General features: G+C 39.3%; 1 protein-coding gene across 1 annotated transcript in view; it reads left to right on the top strand.

Annotated features, from left to right (window-relative positions):
- The window catches only part of LOC121376780, a 10,528-nt gene extending 1,686 nt beyond the window's left edge, over positions 1 to 8,842 (top strand). The window contains exons 1-3 of the mRNA XM_041504553.1: positions 1 to 137; positions 527 to 595; positions 8,705 to 8,842. The exon at positions 1 to 137 is cut by the window's left edge and continues 1,686 nt beyond it. Of these exons, the coding sequence (XP_041360487.1) occupies positions 1 to 137; positions 527 to 530 (141 nt within the window). The 3' untranslated portion in view covers positions 531 to 595; positions 8,705 to 8,842. The remainder of the gene's footprint in view (positions 138 to 526; positions 596 to 8,704) is intronic.
- Positions 8,843 to 15,000: the final 6,158 nt, after the last annotated feature.

The raw sequence follows: 15,000 nt of genomic DNA, 5'->3' as shown, positions 1-15,000 counted from the left end.
GAAAGATTGAAGACTCTTGCTGCAGTTGATGGTAGTCTCGAGTACAAAGTTGATACGACGGGTCATACTAGATCGTCCATCAGTATCAATGGCTACCACATATTTCATGACAGATTTGATTTCCGCATCAAGGAACGGTGAATATTGTTTTCCTACTTCTAATTTATAAGGATATTAAATGAGTAGTGTGTACATATTTACCATCTGGTGCAATAAATAGCATTCGTTATTATTGCATACATGTAGAATGTATCATTTCTTTCGTTTGCATTCGATGTTTCTCCACTGGGTTTAAGAAAATAACTAAATAAATACATAAACAAATAAATAACAAAATATATTGATATTATATAATGATATATTTTATCTTTATTGTATAGATGTTTACAACAAAGATAAGATCTGTGTTTGTGTCAGTGTAAATGATAACAACGATTTTCGTTTCCCAGTGTAGAATCCCAGCATGGGTTAAATATTGTAACGTTGTATATTTTTTTAATAAATTGCTTTGTTTATTTGTTTTTAGATGAATACCTGATAAGAAAAATACTTATATGAGTTGATGGTCGGGAACATGAATACAGAGAAATATGTTGTAAGTAATTTAATATTTGTTAATAGTTGATATTTATCTTGTCTGTCGCTCAACGAGAGAGCACTGTGACAGTTATTTTGTCTATTGACTCCACGAGAAAGCACTGTGAGAGTTATTTTGTCTATCGACTCCACGAGAGAGCACTGTGACAGTTATTTTGTCTATCGACTCCACGAGAGATCACTGTGAAAGTTATTTTGTCTATCGACTCCACGAGAGAACACTGTGACAGTTATTTTGTCTATCGACTCCACGAGAGAGCACTGTGATAGTTATTTTGTCTATCGACTCCACGAGATATCACTGTTCAGTTATTTTATCTATCGGCTCCACGAGAGAGCACTGTGATAGTTATTTTGTCTATCGACTCCACGAGAGAGCACTGTGATAGTTATTTTGTCTATCGACTTCACGAGATATCACTGTTCAGTTATTTTGTCTATCGATTCCACGAGAGAGCACTGTGATAGTTATTTTGACTATCGACTCCACGAGAGAGCACTGTGATAGTTATTTTGTCTATTGACTCCTCGAGAGATCACTGTTCAGTTATTTTGTCTATCGGCTCCACGAGAGAGCACTGTGATAGTTATTTTGTCTATCGACTCCACGAGAGAGCACTGTAATAGTTATTTTGTCAATCGACTCCACGAGAGATCACAGTTCAGTTATTTTGTCTATCGACTTCACGAGAGAGCACTGTGATAGTTATTTTGTCTATCGACTCCACGAGAGAGCACTGTGATAGTTATTTTGTCTATCGACTCCACGAGAGATCACTGTTCAGTTATTTTGTCTATCGACTCCACGAGAGAGCACTGTGATAGTTATTTTGTCTATTGACTCCCTGAGAGAGCACTGTGACAGTTGTTTTGTCTATCGACTCCACAAGAGAGCACTGTGATAGTTATTTTGACTATCGACTCCACGAGACAGCACTGTGATAGTTATTTTGTCTATTGACTCCCCGAGAGAGCACTGTGACAGTTGTTTTGTCTATCGACTCCACGAGACAGCACTGTGATAGTTATTTTGTCTATTGACTCCCTGAGAGAGCACTGTGATAGTTACCTTGTCTATCGACTCCCTGAGAGAGCACTGTGACAGTTGTTTTGTCTATCGACTCCACGAGAGATCACTGTTCAGTTGATCCTTGATTACTGGGTGTCAAACAGTTGATCATTCTGACATAGTCTTGAGAGAAAACCCACTATAGTGGTTTCCCATTAGCAGCAAGGAATCTAATACAGGTATATGCACTTTCTCATATATATGGCAGTACATACCACAGCTTTTGATATGCCGGGCAATTGGGATCTAGTTAAGACTAGGAAAACAACTATGAGCCTTTTAGGACAATTGCATCATATGACATAAACATTTTAGGCGAGAGACAGAATGTGTGTGTGTGTGTGTGTGTGTGTGTGTGTGTGTGTGTGTATGTGTGTGTATGTGTGTGTGTGTGTGTGTGTTAGGTCCTTCCTCTACAACATATTAACGAAGTTGCTTATTTCGTTTGGTGTCAAATACTTGTATAAAAGACATTCTACTTCACTTTGTGGCTTCATTTTGTAAAGGCTCTACAAATAGTGTGGCATTTTCTTAACAGAATAAGGACACTAATTTCTAGATAGCCATAACCATAAAAACATAACACAATTTAGTATATACTTCATGGTAATTCGGTTTTTTGTAATGATTGCTTTTTTTAGAATGATTTTTGGAGTAAAAAGAAGGCTAAGTGAAATCATACAAGTTGTGTTGCTTTACAGTTAGTGGCTAAGCTGTATATTGTGATCAGTTCTATACGTATGTTAATCCCTGATGGTGCAATAGCGTGATTTTGAATTACTCTACAGCAGCTGGTTTTCTCGCTGATTGTAGACAAAGTATCACGATCATCAAATGTTGGACACCAAACAGTGGGAGATTGCTTATACTTATTTATCCTGCTTATATTCAACTAATGTTCAAGCACGCTGTTCATGGCACACATATCACTTACCTGGGATGTCTAGGACAGTGGTTATTGGTCAGTTGTTAGGTGGAAAGAAGTCGGTGTAGTGGCCTTACACCTACCCACTGATTCGTTAAAATTCACTCTGGGTGGGAGCATGTACCGGGACTCGAACCAAGTCCCTATCAGTGTCCGGTGGCTTAACCACTACACCACCGATGGCGGTAGAGCAGAAGTTAAAACTTGTAATACAGTCCCGTAGCCAAGATTCTGTGTGCGTGTGTGTGGGGGGGGGGGGGGGGGGAGGGGGGAGGGGGGGGGTCGTTTAGGCCAGACTGAGGCAGACCAAAGACAAATTTGTTGGGAGCACAGATGCAGACGTTCTGGGTCCAATGGGCGACAGATCAGGGGGTTTGAAGCTTGTTCATCTTTGCACATCTGTCATTCGTGTGTAGTATGGTAATATTTAATTACGATTGTCCTGGACACACACCTCAGCTATCTGGACTGGCTGTCTGTGAAATATGCCTACGGGTCGTTCTTCGTGCTTGTTATGTTATAATGTGTATTTGTCTACTTGTCTATGATAGACAGCTTAATATTAATTATCAGTTTTATGTGTGACATCATCGTGAACGTTGTGTGGTTGAGGTAAACAAAACGATTAAATGTGTTCAGTTTAATTGTGTTTTTCCCATTCCACAGACACGTTACTTACGGTGCCGGGCTATCGTGTTATTCTTACCCCAACCCCTAATACCGACTTCCGGTCACTTTTATACGTAGAATACTGACCCCTTTGCGGTAATAGAGGGAGAGAACTCTGTTAACGTGCCCATATCCCACGAAAGGTTCGGGTAAGCTGTATATTGTGATCAGTTCTATAATTATGTTAATCCCTGATGGTGCAATAATGATAATTATGTTAATCCCTGATGGTGCAATAATGATAATTATGTTAATCCCTGATGGTGCAATAATGATAATTAAGTTAATCCCTGATGGTTCAATAACGTGATTTTGAATTATTCTACAGCAGCTGGTTTTCTCGCTGATTGTAGACAAAGTGTCACCATATACATAGTGGTACATACCACAGCTTTTGATAGGCATGGGAAATTAGTGGAGACTAGGAAAACAACTATGAGCATTCTAGGACAATTTGATCATATGACCTAAACATCTTAGTCGAGAGAGAGAGAGAGAGAGAGAGAGAGAGAGAGAGAGAGAGAGAGAGAGAGAGAGTGCGTGTGTGTGTGTGTGTGAGAGAGAGAGAGAGAGAGAGAGAGAGAGAGAGAGAGAGAGTGTGTGTGTGTGTGTGTGTGTGTGTGTGAGAGGTCCATCATCTGCAACATATTAATAAAATTTGATGTCAGATATTTGTAATAAAAAACATTCTACTTCACTTTCTGGCTTCATTTGGTAAAGGCCACAACCATTAAAACAGACACAATTTAGTTTATTATTTAAAACAAAGTAGGGGATATCCCATAAGAATGAGTCATCAATAGGAACGTTTTAATGTTTTAATGCGATAAACCATGTTAACATGACAAGGTGTCATCCGATGATGCGTTACAATGTTCGGTAGATTTCAGGGACCAGGGATTTCACGTGATGAAGGCAAAAGCACATCTACTGTCAAACACCAAATTTACCATAAAGTGAAAATGCGGTCAGTATTGTGTAAATCCCTCTCTGTTTGCGAGACAGGCACGAATTCGACGTGGCGTACTCCTTATCAATAATCCAAGGTCGGCTTGGTTCAGGTTATTCCACTCATCCTGCAGAGCAACGCCAACTTCATAGTGAGTGGTCGGCGGCTGTTGACGTTGACGTAAGTGTCTACCAAGCATCTCCCAGATATGCTCAATAGGGGAACGGTCAGGACTGAGTGCTGGCCATGGTAAAGTGGTGATATTTTGTACCTGGAAGTACTTGGTAAATATTCTGGCCCTGTGTGCCCTGGCGTTGCCATCTTGATCGCGAAAACGACGGCCATGGCGACGTGCAAATGGCACAACGTGTGTTGCCAATATGTTGTCACAGTAGTATAGACCCGTGAGACGTCCATTGACAATGTGCAAAGCTGTTCGTCCCGTAACTGTGATGCCACCCCAAACCACAACGGACCAACCCCCAGAACGGTCATGCTGCCTAAGGTTTACATCATGGAATCGTTTATTACGTCGACGCCACACTCTGTTGCGACTGTCATGGAAGTCCAATGGTATTACTCCATCGCCGATTGTTCCAGCGCTGGTGCTCCTGACACCAACGACGCCTTTCAGTAATGAGACGGTCGGTCAAACGTGGAATGACACGAGGGCGCCGTGCATGCAAATGCCACCTCTGTAGCCAATTTCTAATTGTCTGACCAGTCACTCTCACACCTGTAGCTGTGTGAAGCTGAACTCTGATCTGAGTGGCACTTTGAGCACGGTTTCTTAAGGCTGACCAACGGATGACACGATCCTGTTGATCTGTTGCCGCCCTTGGTCGATCTGAGCGACGTCTGTCGTCCACATTATGTGTCTGACGGTATCGTGCTCATAATCTGCTTATCAGCGATTGTGACACGTTCAATGTTCGTGCCACAGCGGCCTCTCTGGTGCCAATCTGTAACATGCCAACGGCACGTGAACGCTCGTCATGTGACAGTCGACGCATGTCAGAAATGTGTAATTTCAATACAAAACAATACAATTATTTTTATCTAAAGTGTGAGTCCAAACGAGTATCGATGAAATGGCTAGGAATTACCTGCTCACTTTGATGCATATCTCGCAGTGAACCCCTATGACGCTCATATGGACCACGTGCAAAACACCTGCACGTGATTGTTGTGTTTTTACGTTTTTTATGACAAGTATTGAATAGTCTAACATGGTTCATACTTCTTTTCAGCTTATGCGATCGCATTCTCCAGAATTATAAACGCGAAATGGAATATCCCCTACTTTTTTCGATAGTATATACTAGTATACATTTTTCATGGTAATTCGATTTTGTTTAAATATTAAAAAAATGATTTCCTTTATAATTTTAGAATGATTTCTGGAGTAAAAAGGATAAGTGAAATCATACGAGTTTTGTTTTCTCGTAGATAGTGGCTAAGCTGTATATTATGATCAGTTCTATAATTATGTTAATCCCTGATGGTGCAATAATGATAATTATGTTAATCCCTGAGGGTTTAATAATGAAAATTATGTTAATCTCTGATGGTGCAATGATGATAATTATGTTAATCCCTGATAGTGCACTGATAATCATTATGTTAATCCCTGATGGTGCAATAATGATAATTATTTTAATCTCTGATGGTGCAATAACGATAATTATGTTAATCCCGGATGGTTCAATAATCGTAATTATGTTAATCCCTGATGGTGCAATAACGATAATTATGTTAATCCCTGATGGTTCAATAATCATAATTATGTTAATCCCTGATGGTACAATAAGGATAATTATGTTAATCCCTGGTGATTCAATAATGATAATTATGTTAATCTCAGATGGTTTAATAATGATAATTATGTTAATCCCTGATGGTGCAATAATGATGATTATGCTAATCCCTGATGGTTCAATAATGATAATTATGTTAATCTCTGATGGTGCAATAATGATAATTATGTTAATCCCTGATGGTTGATTAATGATAATTATGTTAATCTCTGATGGTGCAATAATGCTAATTATGTTAATCCCTGATGGTGCAATAATGATAATTATGTTAATCCCTGATGGTGCAATAACGATAATTATGTTAATATCTGGTGGTTTAATAATGATAATTATGTTATCTCTGATGGTGCAATAATGATAATTATGTTAATCCCTGATGGTTCAGTAATGACAATTATGTTAGTCTCTGATGGTTCAATAATGATAATTATGTTAATCCCAAGTGGTTCAACAATGTGCTTTTGAATTATTCTACAGCAGCTGGTTTTTTCGCTGATTGTAGATAAAGTGCCACGATGATCAAATGGTGGACACCAAATAGTGGTATATTGTTTATACTTATTGTTCGTGCTTAAATTCAACTAATGTTCAAGCACGCTGTTCTGGGCACACATATCACTTATCTGGGCTGTCTAGGACAGTGGTTGTTGGTCAGTTGTTAGGTGGAAAGACGTCCGTGTTAGTGTCCTACACCTACTCACTCATTCGTTAAAATGCACTCTGGGTGGGAGCTTGTACCGGGACTCGAACCAAGTCCCTACCAGTGTCAAGTTAGGTGGCTTCACCACTACACCACCGATGCCGGTAGAGCAGTAGTTAAAGCATGTTATACATCGCCGACCGGCCAGACTGGGGCAGGACAAATACACATTTGATGGGATCACAGATGCAGACGTTCTGCGTTCAATGGGCGACAGATCGGGGGATTAGAAACTTGTTCAACTTTGCATATCTGTCACAACGAGTCTGCGTCAATCTGTGTTTGTCACATATTTTACGGAAACCAGACTTTGAAATATTCATTCATTCGTGTGTAGCTATTTTCATGCTAATATTCAATTACGAATGTCCTGGACTGGCTGTCTGTGAAATATGTCGACGGGTCGTTATTAAAGGGACAATACCGTTCTTCGAGCTTGTTATGTTATAATGTGTATTTGTTTATGTGTCTGTCATAGACAGTTGAATATTAATTGTAAGTTTTATATTTCACATCAGTGTGAACGTTGTGTGGTTGAGGTAAACAAAACCATTGAATGTGTTCTGCGTAATTGTGTTTTTTCCCATTACACCGACAGGTTACTTACGGTGCCAGACTAACGTGGTATTCTGACCCCAACCCCTCATACCGACCTCTGGTCACTGTTATACGTAGAATACTGACCCATTTGTGGTAGTGGAGAGGAAGAACTTTATTAGCCTGCCCATATCCTACAAAAGGTTTGGGTACGTCAATCCCGCGTTCGGTCTCTGACATGACCTGAAATGAGACCCGGGATACAAAAGTATTTATTTAATATGGACAAGTTTCATATTACTCGAAAAAGGAGGGGATGCTTTTGAAAATGTCAGTAGAAAATTATAGACTATCAATTAATACTTACAAGAATTATTTTTTATTAGGGTACATAATTTTTATCGTAATTAAGACGTGTTCGGTGCGTCGTTAATTAAATAGTATTTCCTTCCTTTGACCCTCTGTTTTCGGAGATCCGCTACACACGTTATATACAAAACGTTACATTTATATGGGAGAAAAATAAAACAAAAGCAAAGAGAATATATCTGGTATAATTTTCAAGAAGTTTTATTTCGGGGTGAAGTGGTACGGTTGCTTCATAAATAATATGTTGGTTGAGTAAAGAAAATGCTCGTATTTAATCAGTAATATCATTTAGGTGAATTTCATAACAGAACTTAAGTTTTGTAGATGATTCTACAGCAAGATAGCCCTAGACAGCAGTTTATAGATAAAAGCGTCTTAAATACTACTATAAAATATCCCTGAAACTAAATGTTGAAATGACAGTTTTATTCTCCGTTATGTTCGTAAGTCGATACCTATTTAGGTTATCCTTGTATCCAAACACGAAGTCACGTATATATGTAAATTGCGATACAACCCTTCATTCCTCTCATGAACGGATACATGCAAATTCGACTGTGCATTACATAACGTTAAGGTCTTTATCCAGCGACTTGCTTCATTGTCAAAAATAATTTATGAATTAACTAGCTAATTAGTGAAGTGTAACATCAAGCTATTGTTTTCATAATCAAAATCCACTGGCCCAATAATATGAAAAGTGATTTTATGTTAATTTTAAAACTGTTGAATATTCGCCGACGACTAGCAATAACAATAGTACAAAAACAATAAACTAAATAAACATCACCCAAATAACAACAAAACAAAGAGAAACAAAAACAAACAAACGAACAACAAAGGAACAAACAAAAAACATTTGATTTATCATGTATATTATACGCTGGTGAATATATGTATTACATAAATAGCTAAATGTTTAGCGGTTTACAGCTGCAATGTAATATGGGTAATAAATTGTAAACTAGATTTTCATAAAATATATACAGGGATGAAATCAGTTTACAATTCCTTCTTTTTTCTCTCCTTTCGTTTTTCTTTTTTTTTTCTTTAATGTGTTCTCTTCTTGTAGTAACGAACATTGAATTTGATGACTGGAGGAGAAACAGGAAACTCTGCGAAATTACAGCAAGCGGTCTGCTGGTCAACACATATTCACCCAAACCTCCATTTAATCCTCCAGACAGTCTACAGATTTTTATCGGAGTTACAGACAGAATTCCTATATCAGGACTCGGATACTGGTATTGGCAGACGGACGTAGATTGTACGGTACTGGAAGAGGCGAAACCAAACTTTATTGCAGCACAAGTTGGTGTCTGTGTAGAAGGGCATTGCGATGATGAGAGACAGATTGCAAAGAACAGATACGCGTGGTGTGTTGTTGTACACGGCTGTGTCACTCACAACAGTATGTGTCTAAAGGTTGAATCACGTGGAACGTGTCTGTTTGACACCCCCATAGTTGGTTTTAAACCAAACACGAGTTTGAACGTAACACTGGGGTTACTTCTTGACACAGAGAACTCCACCCTCCACGTGGTGAACATCAACACCATGTCACTGGTTCACTCCATACCAAACATCGACACATCAGAGTCACTGATGCCCGTGTTTGGTGTGTACAGTCCTCGACATTTCGAGGTCAAACTGAGAGTATCATCTGCCATGGATCTGTCGGTGGATCCTGCCTTGCTGATGTTACTCTCCAGTTTAGTTCAGCCCTGAATATCTCCCTTAGTTAATAAATTCTCTCAGCTTTACAATTGAAGTAAATTTACTGGCCTCGGTGGAGTCGTGGTTAAGCCATCGGACTTAATGCTGGTAGGTACAGGGTTCGCGGCCAGGTACCGGCTACCACCCAGAGCGAGTTTAACGGACAGCTGAGGTGTGTGACCAGGACAGCGTGCTTGAACCTTAATTCGATATAAGCACGAAAATCAGTATAAATGATATGGAATGGTAATACAATATGATACAAGTCAGTGCCATATCTTTCACATTGTCAAGGTAGGGCTTCGATGGGTGATTGGGGTTAGTCGGGTGTGTGGGGTGGTCGGGTGAGTATATAAAATGTGTATGCATAATACTATTCTATAACTAGAGAAACAACACGAAATTGTCCTAATGAAAACACTCGTGTTTCTGACTAGTTAATTGCAGATTTGTGTTGACGATTATATTAAGGTTAACGATAGCAGACGTCACAGCAGACGTGGATCTGCAGAGACGATAGCGGAAGTCAGAAAGCTTACCGCCATTTAAAAAAAAAAAATTTTGCTTGTGTCTTTTTATTGTGTTTTGTTTGTTTTTGTGGGTCTCTCTCTCTCTCTCTCTCTCTCTCTCTCTCTCTCTCTCTCTCTCTCTCTCTCTCTCTCTCTCTCTCTGTGAGTGTGTGTGTGTGTGTGTGTGTAGTGTGTGTGTGTGCGTGTACGTGTGCTTAATATTTGTATTTGTTTTCTTTAGTTTGTTATTTTTGGTGGTAGGGTAGGCGAGGTTGTCTGTATGTTGTTTCATGATGGGATTGCTCAACATTCATTTGTCTGGATTATCTTTGTTTTATACTTTTGTGTTCTTCTATGTTTGATGTAACAGTTAATGATGATGTTGATGATGATTATGATGATGATGATGGTGATGATGTTGTTGATGATGTTGATAATGATGATTATGTTGATGATGATGATGGCAAATTATGAATGAATGAATGTTTAACGACACCCCAGCACAAACATTCACATTGGCTACTGGGTGTTATGGGAAAGATGACGGTGTAAAAATACTGATGGTGAACGTATCGACAACTATAATGCTGATGTGACGTATTAGAGTACATGTATAGAACAACCAATCAATGTTCTTGAACAGGGTGAATGAGTAAAATAGTGTAAACGCCTTGGTTATCTACCCTTGATTGTGATAACTGTTTCAGTGCCAGAGAGTAAACTCCTAGGTCGACTACCCTTGGAATAATTAAATTTAATGGTGTTCTTGTTTATCGACACCACTAGAGCACATTGATGTATTAATCATTGGGTGTCAAATATTTGGTAATTTTGACATATAGTCCAAGGGATCTTTTATGTGCACCATCCCAGAGACAGGATAGCAGATAGCACTGCCTTTAATATAACAGCCGTCGTGGTGCACTGGATGGAATGGGAAATAGCCCAATGGGTCCACTGACGAGGATCGATCTTAGACCGTCCGCGCATCAGGTGGGGACCTTACCACTGGGCTACATCCCGCTACACTCTTTAGGTTACGGAGTTAGTACCTGTGTCGACTACTCTTAAACCGTTCATAGAACGATTATACCAAAATTAATTAATTATTATTTTATTAATATTTCAGACTATTTAGAGGGGAGGTCCCATTGAGGACTTCGGTGTGGAGAGGGTGAGGGGGAGATGTGGTAACTGAATCGGCGCACGATACTAAACACCTGCGTCCCCTACTCTTGATTGAGGTTACGGAATTACTACGAGACTTATATGTACCTCCAGGGTTGTCTGATCTTATTTTTGTCTGGGATTATATGCAGACAGGCTCCCTAACCCCTCAATGCCGGCCTCGGTAGCGTCGTGGTTAGGCCATCGGTAGGTACCTGGATTCGGATCCCAGTCGAGGCATATGGTTTCTAATCCAGATACCGACTCCAAACCCTGAGTGAGTGCTCCGCAAGGATCAATGGGTAGGTGTAAACCACTTGCACCGACCAGTGATTCATAACTGGTTCAACAAAGGCCATGGTTTGTGCTATCCTGCCTGTGGGAAGCGCAGATAAAAGATGCCTTGCCTATGTGGCGACATTGGGTTTCCTCTAAAAAAAAAAAAAAAAAAAAGTGTCAGAATGACCACGTTTGACGTCCAATAGCCGATGATAAGATAAAATATCAATGTGCTCTAGTGACGTCGTTAAATAACACAAACGTTTTACTCTAACCGCATCACGTGCAGTTGCTCTAGACGCTGACAGTTTAATGAATATTCATCTCTTACAGTAAATACACCATGCGCCTATTTCTCGAATGTTACACAATGGTATGTTTGTGGGCCGGAATCTATGATAGAGGGTGGTATCTAGCTTAGCAGACGTAGGATCGAATCATGTAAGTGAATCCATTCTTTGATCGTGTTCCCACTCCCAACCAGCGCCTCACGAGTGGTATATCAAAGTATGCGGTATGTGATGTCATATCTGTGGGAAAATGCATGTAAAAGATCATTTTCTGCTAATAGTGGGACTGGTTAGGTAGGAAATGCCATCGAATCGTTCACTGTATAGTAGATTCATGTCATTTTGTTGGTGGGTAATGAAAAATGTTTGACATCCAAAAGTTGATGAGTAATAAATCAATGTGCAAACTTCACTTTAACTTTGGACCATACTAGTAGATCTTTTGTATCGACTAACTTTTCATAAGATATTATCAGTTGTGTGAATGATTGTCATACATATATGTTTGTGTACAACTTGTGTTGCCTATATTTATACATGATTTGTAGTTGTGTATATTAATCATATCTTACAAAACATGTGTTGACTCTCTTTATAAATGCATAATCCGTAGTTGTATATATTAAACTAGTATAATTATTACACATTGTTTTTGTACTGACCAGTTATGTTTGGATATCATCCGTACTGGTAACGTTTCCGATATGTAGTGCACATAGTGTTGTAGGTGAATACAACCAAACAATATTAACTAGGTTTTTGTTTGTTGTTGTTGTTCTTTTTGTTTGTTTTGTTTATTGTTGTTGTTGTTGTTTGTTGGGGGGTTTTGGAGAGCGTTTTGTTTTTGTTGTTGTTGTTGTTGTTTGTTCTCTTCTTTTTTTCTCTTTTTTTTTTTTGGGGGGGGGGGGGGGTAGTTATAGTTATTTATATAACTGACAGCTGCAGTACATAAATAAATAAATAGTTGTAATCTTATCTGTCAACAAGGAAGATGTCTATCAAAGCTTGTTTCTGTTTTTAATGTTTCAACACCCGCCTGTGAATCATTGTGCTGTTGCTATAAATAGAGGTGAAGTTTGGGTGTCGATACAGGTGGGTCATGGTTTTCGTGTGTTCTTAGTAATCATCATCTATTGGATGTCAAACATGTGGTAAGTTTGAATCGTAGTCTTTATGGGAAACACGCAACATGTTTAGCTTGCGTGGCTCGGACGACCATGGCAGCTTATTACGAAGTCGTGAAGTCATATTGTCGACTTCTCCTGACGTTCCACCAGGCAGAATTTGAACCATGACGTCGTGACGTCATCAACGTTTCACATCGTCGACGTCTCCTCAAGTTCCACCAGGCAGGTTTTCAACCAAACGTGATCCAAATGAGCCTCTCGTTGTCCTGACCAAGATGGCCCAATGGCCTCTGATTTTTCACTTCTTCCTAAATTCCACCAGACATAATTTGATTTCAGCTGCACATGGCCCGAATGATTTCCTCATGACCTTCCAAGTGTGTGTTTCTGTGCATGTGTTTTTTTGGGGGGGTGGTTTTATTTACCAATTTACAATCCAATATGTTTATCATGTTTCAACATGCATATTTCAACCAAAATTGGTACAAAGGATTCTCTCATGGTCCTAACCGTGTGTTATATTTCGGGACAATTCGAACTATAATATGACTACCCTAGCCTCAGATAGACTGACATTTTGGCGACTTTTGTTCAAGTTCCACCATCTGAATTTCAACCCAAGCTGTTACAGATGATCTTCGCATGATTCTGACCATCACCAGTCTACATCTTCGATTATTCCCTAATTATGCCACAGGTGAAATTAAGAGTTCACAAAATGTCAAGACATATGCTGTCATAGACGTGGATCATTTATTGGTTCGTTGATGCTTTTTTCCCTTGTTTTCCATTTACTATGTTAATGTCAAATAAACGGACACTCAAATGACTATTTCTAATATGGCTCACTTTTGAGTGAATGAATGAATGTTTAACGACACCCCAGCACGAAAAATACATAGGCTATTGGGTGTCAAACTGGTAACGGCAAAACGTTAAATGATGAATCACAAGAATATAAAAATTCAAGATTTAAATAAAAACACAGTGTAAAGAACTGTGCAAAACGACACATATCACAAATAGGTAATATTAAAATTTAGAGTAAAATTCAGTATCACGTAAAATTTGTAAAACAAATTCTGGATGGAATCGAAATGATTCCATCACATTTCTCTGACCAAAATATCTTTTCGAGTTTCTTTCAATTGCTTACAGTCCACCAAAATGTGGCGCACCGTCAGAGTACACTGACAGTGATCACACTGAGGTGGAGGATCTTTCTTCAGGATAAATGAATGGGTCAAATATGTATGGCCGATGCGAGCACGACACAAGACTATTTCATCCTTCCTGCACTGTCTAAAGGTGGAATGCCACTCTCCCAAGACTGGCTTGATAGAATGAAGCTTGTTCGCAATCGTACCGTCCCACTCATGTTGCCAAGTCGAAAAGATAAATTGGTTGATACTATGTTTAAACTCAGTATTCGGTACACCAACCCTGACAAGAGGCAACTCCAAAGCAGACTTGGTAGCAGAATCTGCCTTTTCATTACCCCTGATACCAACATGGCTGGGCACCCAACAAAATACAATATCTTTATTGGCAATGGATAAAAAGACACACTTTCGTATCACCATCCCAATTAAAAGATGGTCCAGCTTCATATTGCGCAAAGCTTGGAGACACGAACGTGAGTCAGTAAAAAAAAAACATTTGGATGCAATTGAATCCTTTATTTCATCTAAGGCTTTAATTGCTGCCCAAACTTCAGGCAATCTCATGGAAATGATAGTATCTCCAGGACAAACTGTGGCACAAGCCACAGAATTCCCATCCCGTGATCAGTTCACTTTTGAAAGACATTGTTAGTTTAACCAGGAGAGCGATTCAGACCTGCTGTTTTCCATTAGCAGCAAAGGATATTTTATGTGCACATCTCGACAGGCAGGACAGCACATACCACGGCATTTGAAATACCATCGAAGAGCACTGTTTGGGATGGGAAAAATCAACTAGAGAATGGGTTCACCGAGATGGTTCGAGTCTGCGATCAAAGCAGCTCAGGCTAGCGCTCTCTCGACTAGGCTAGATCACGTAAACAAAATATAATAATAATTAATAAATAAAACAAAATTAAAATGAAGAAGAATAAGAAGAAATGTATCAGCTGCTGCTGTTGTAGTAATAGTAGGTGTTGTAGTAGTAGTTGTTGTTGTAGTAGTAGTAGTAGTAGCTGTAGTAGTTGTTGTTGTAGTGGTAGTGGCGGTGGTGGTGGTTGTTGTTGTGGTGGTGGTGGTGGTGGTGGTGGTGGCAGTGGCAGTAGTAGAAGAATAA

This window comes from Gigantopelta aegis, chromosome 7 (genome assembly GCF_016097555.1).
Source record: "Gigantopelta aegis isolate Gae_Host chromosome 7, Gae_host_genome, whole genome shotgun sequence".
Lineage (NCBI taxonomy): Eukaryota > Metazoa > Mollusca > Gastropoda > Neomphalida > Peltospiridae > Gigantopelta > Gigantopelta aegis.
This window is presented reverse-complemented; position numbering and strand designations above follow the sequence as displayed.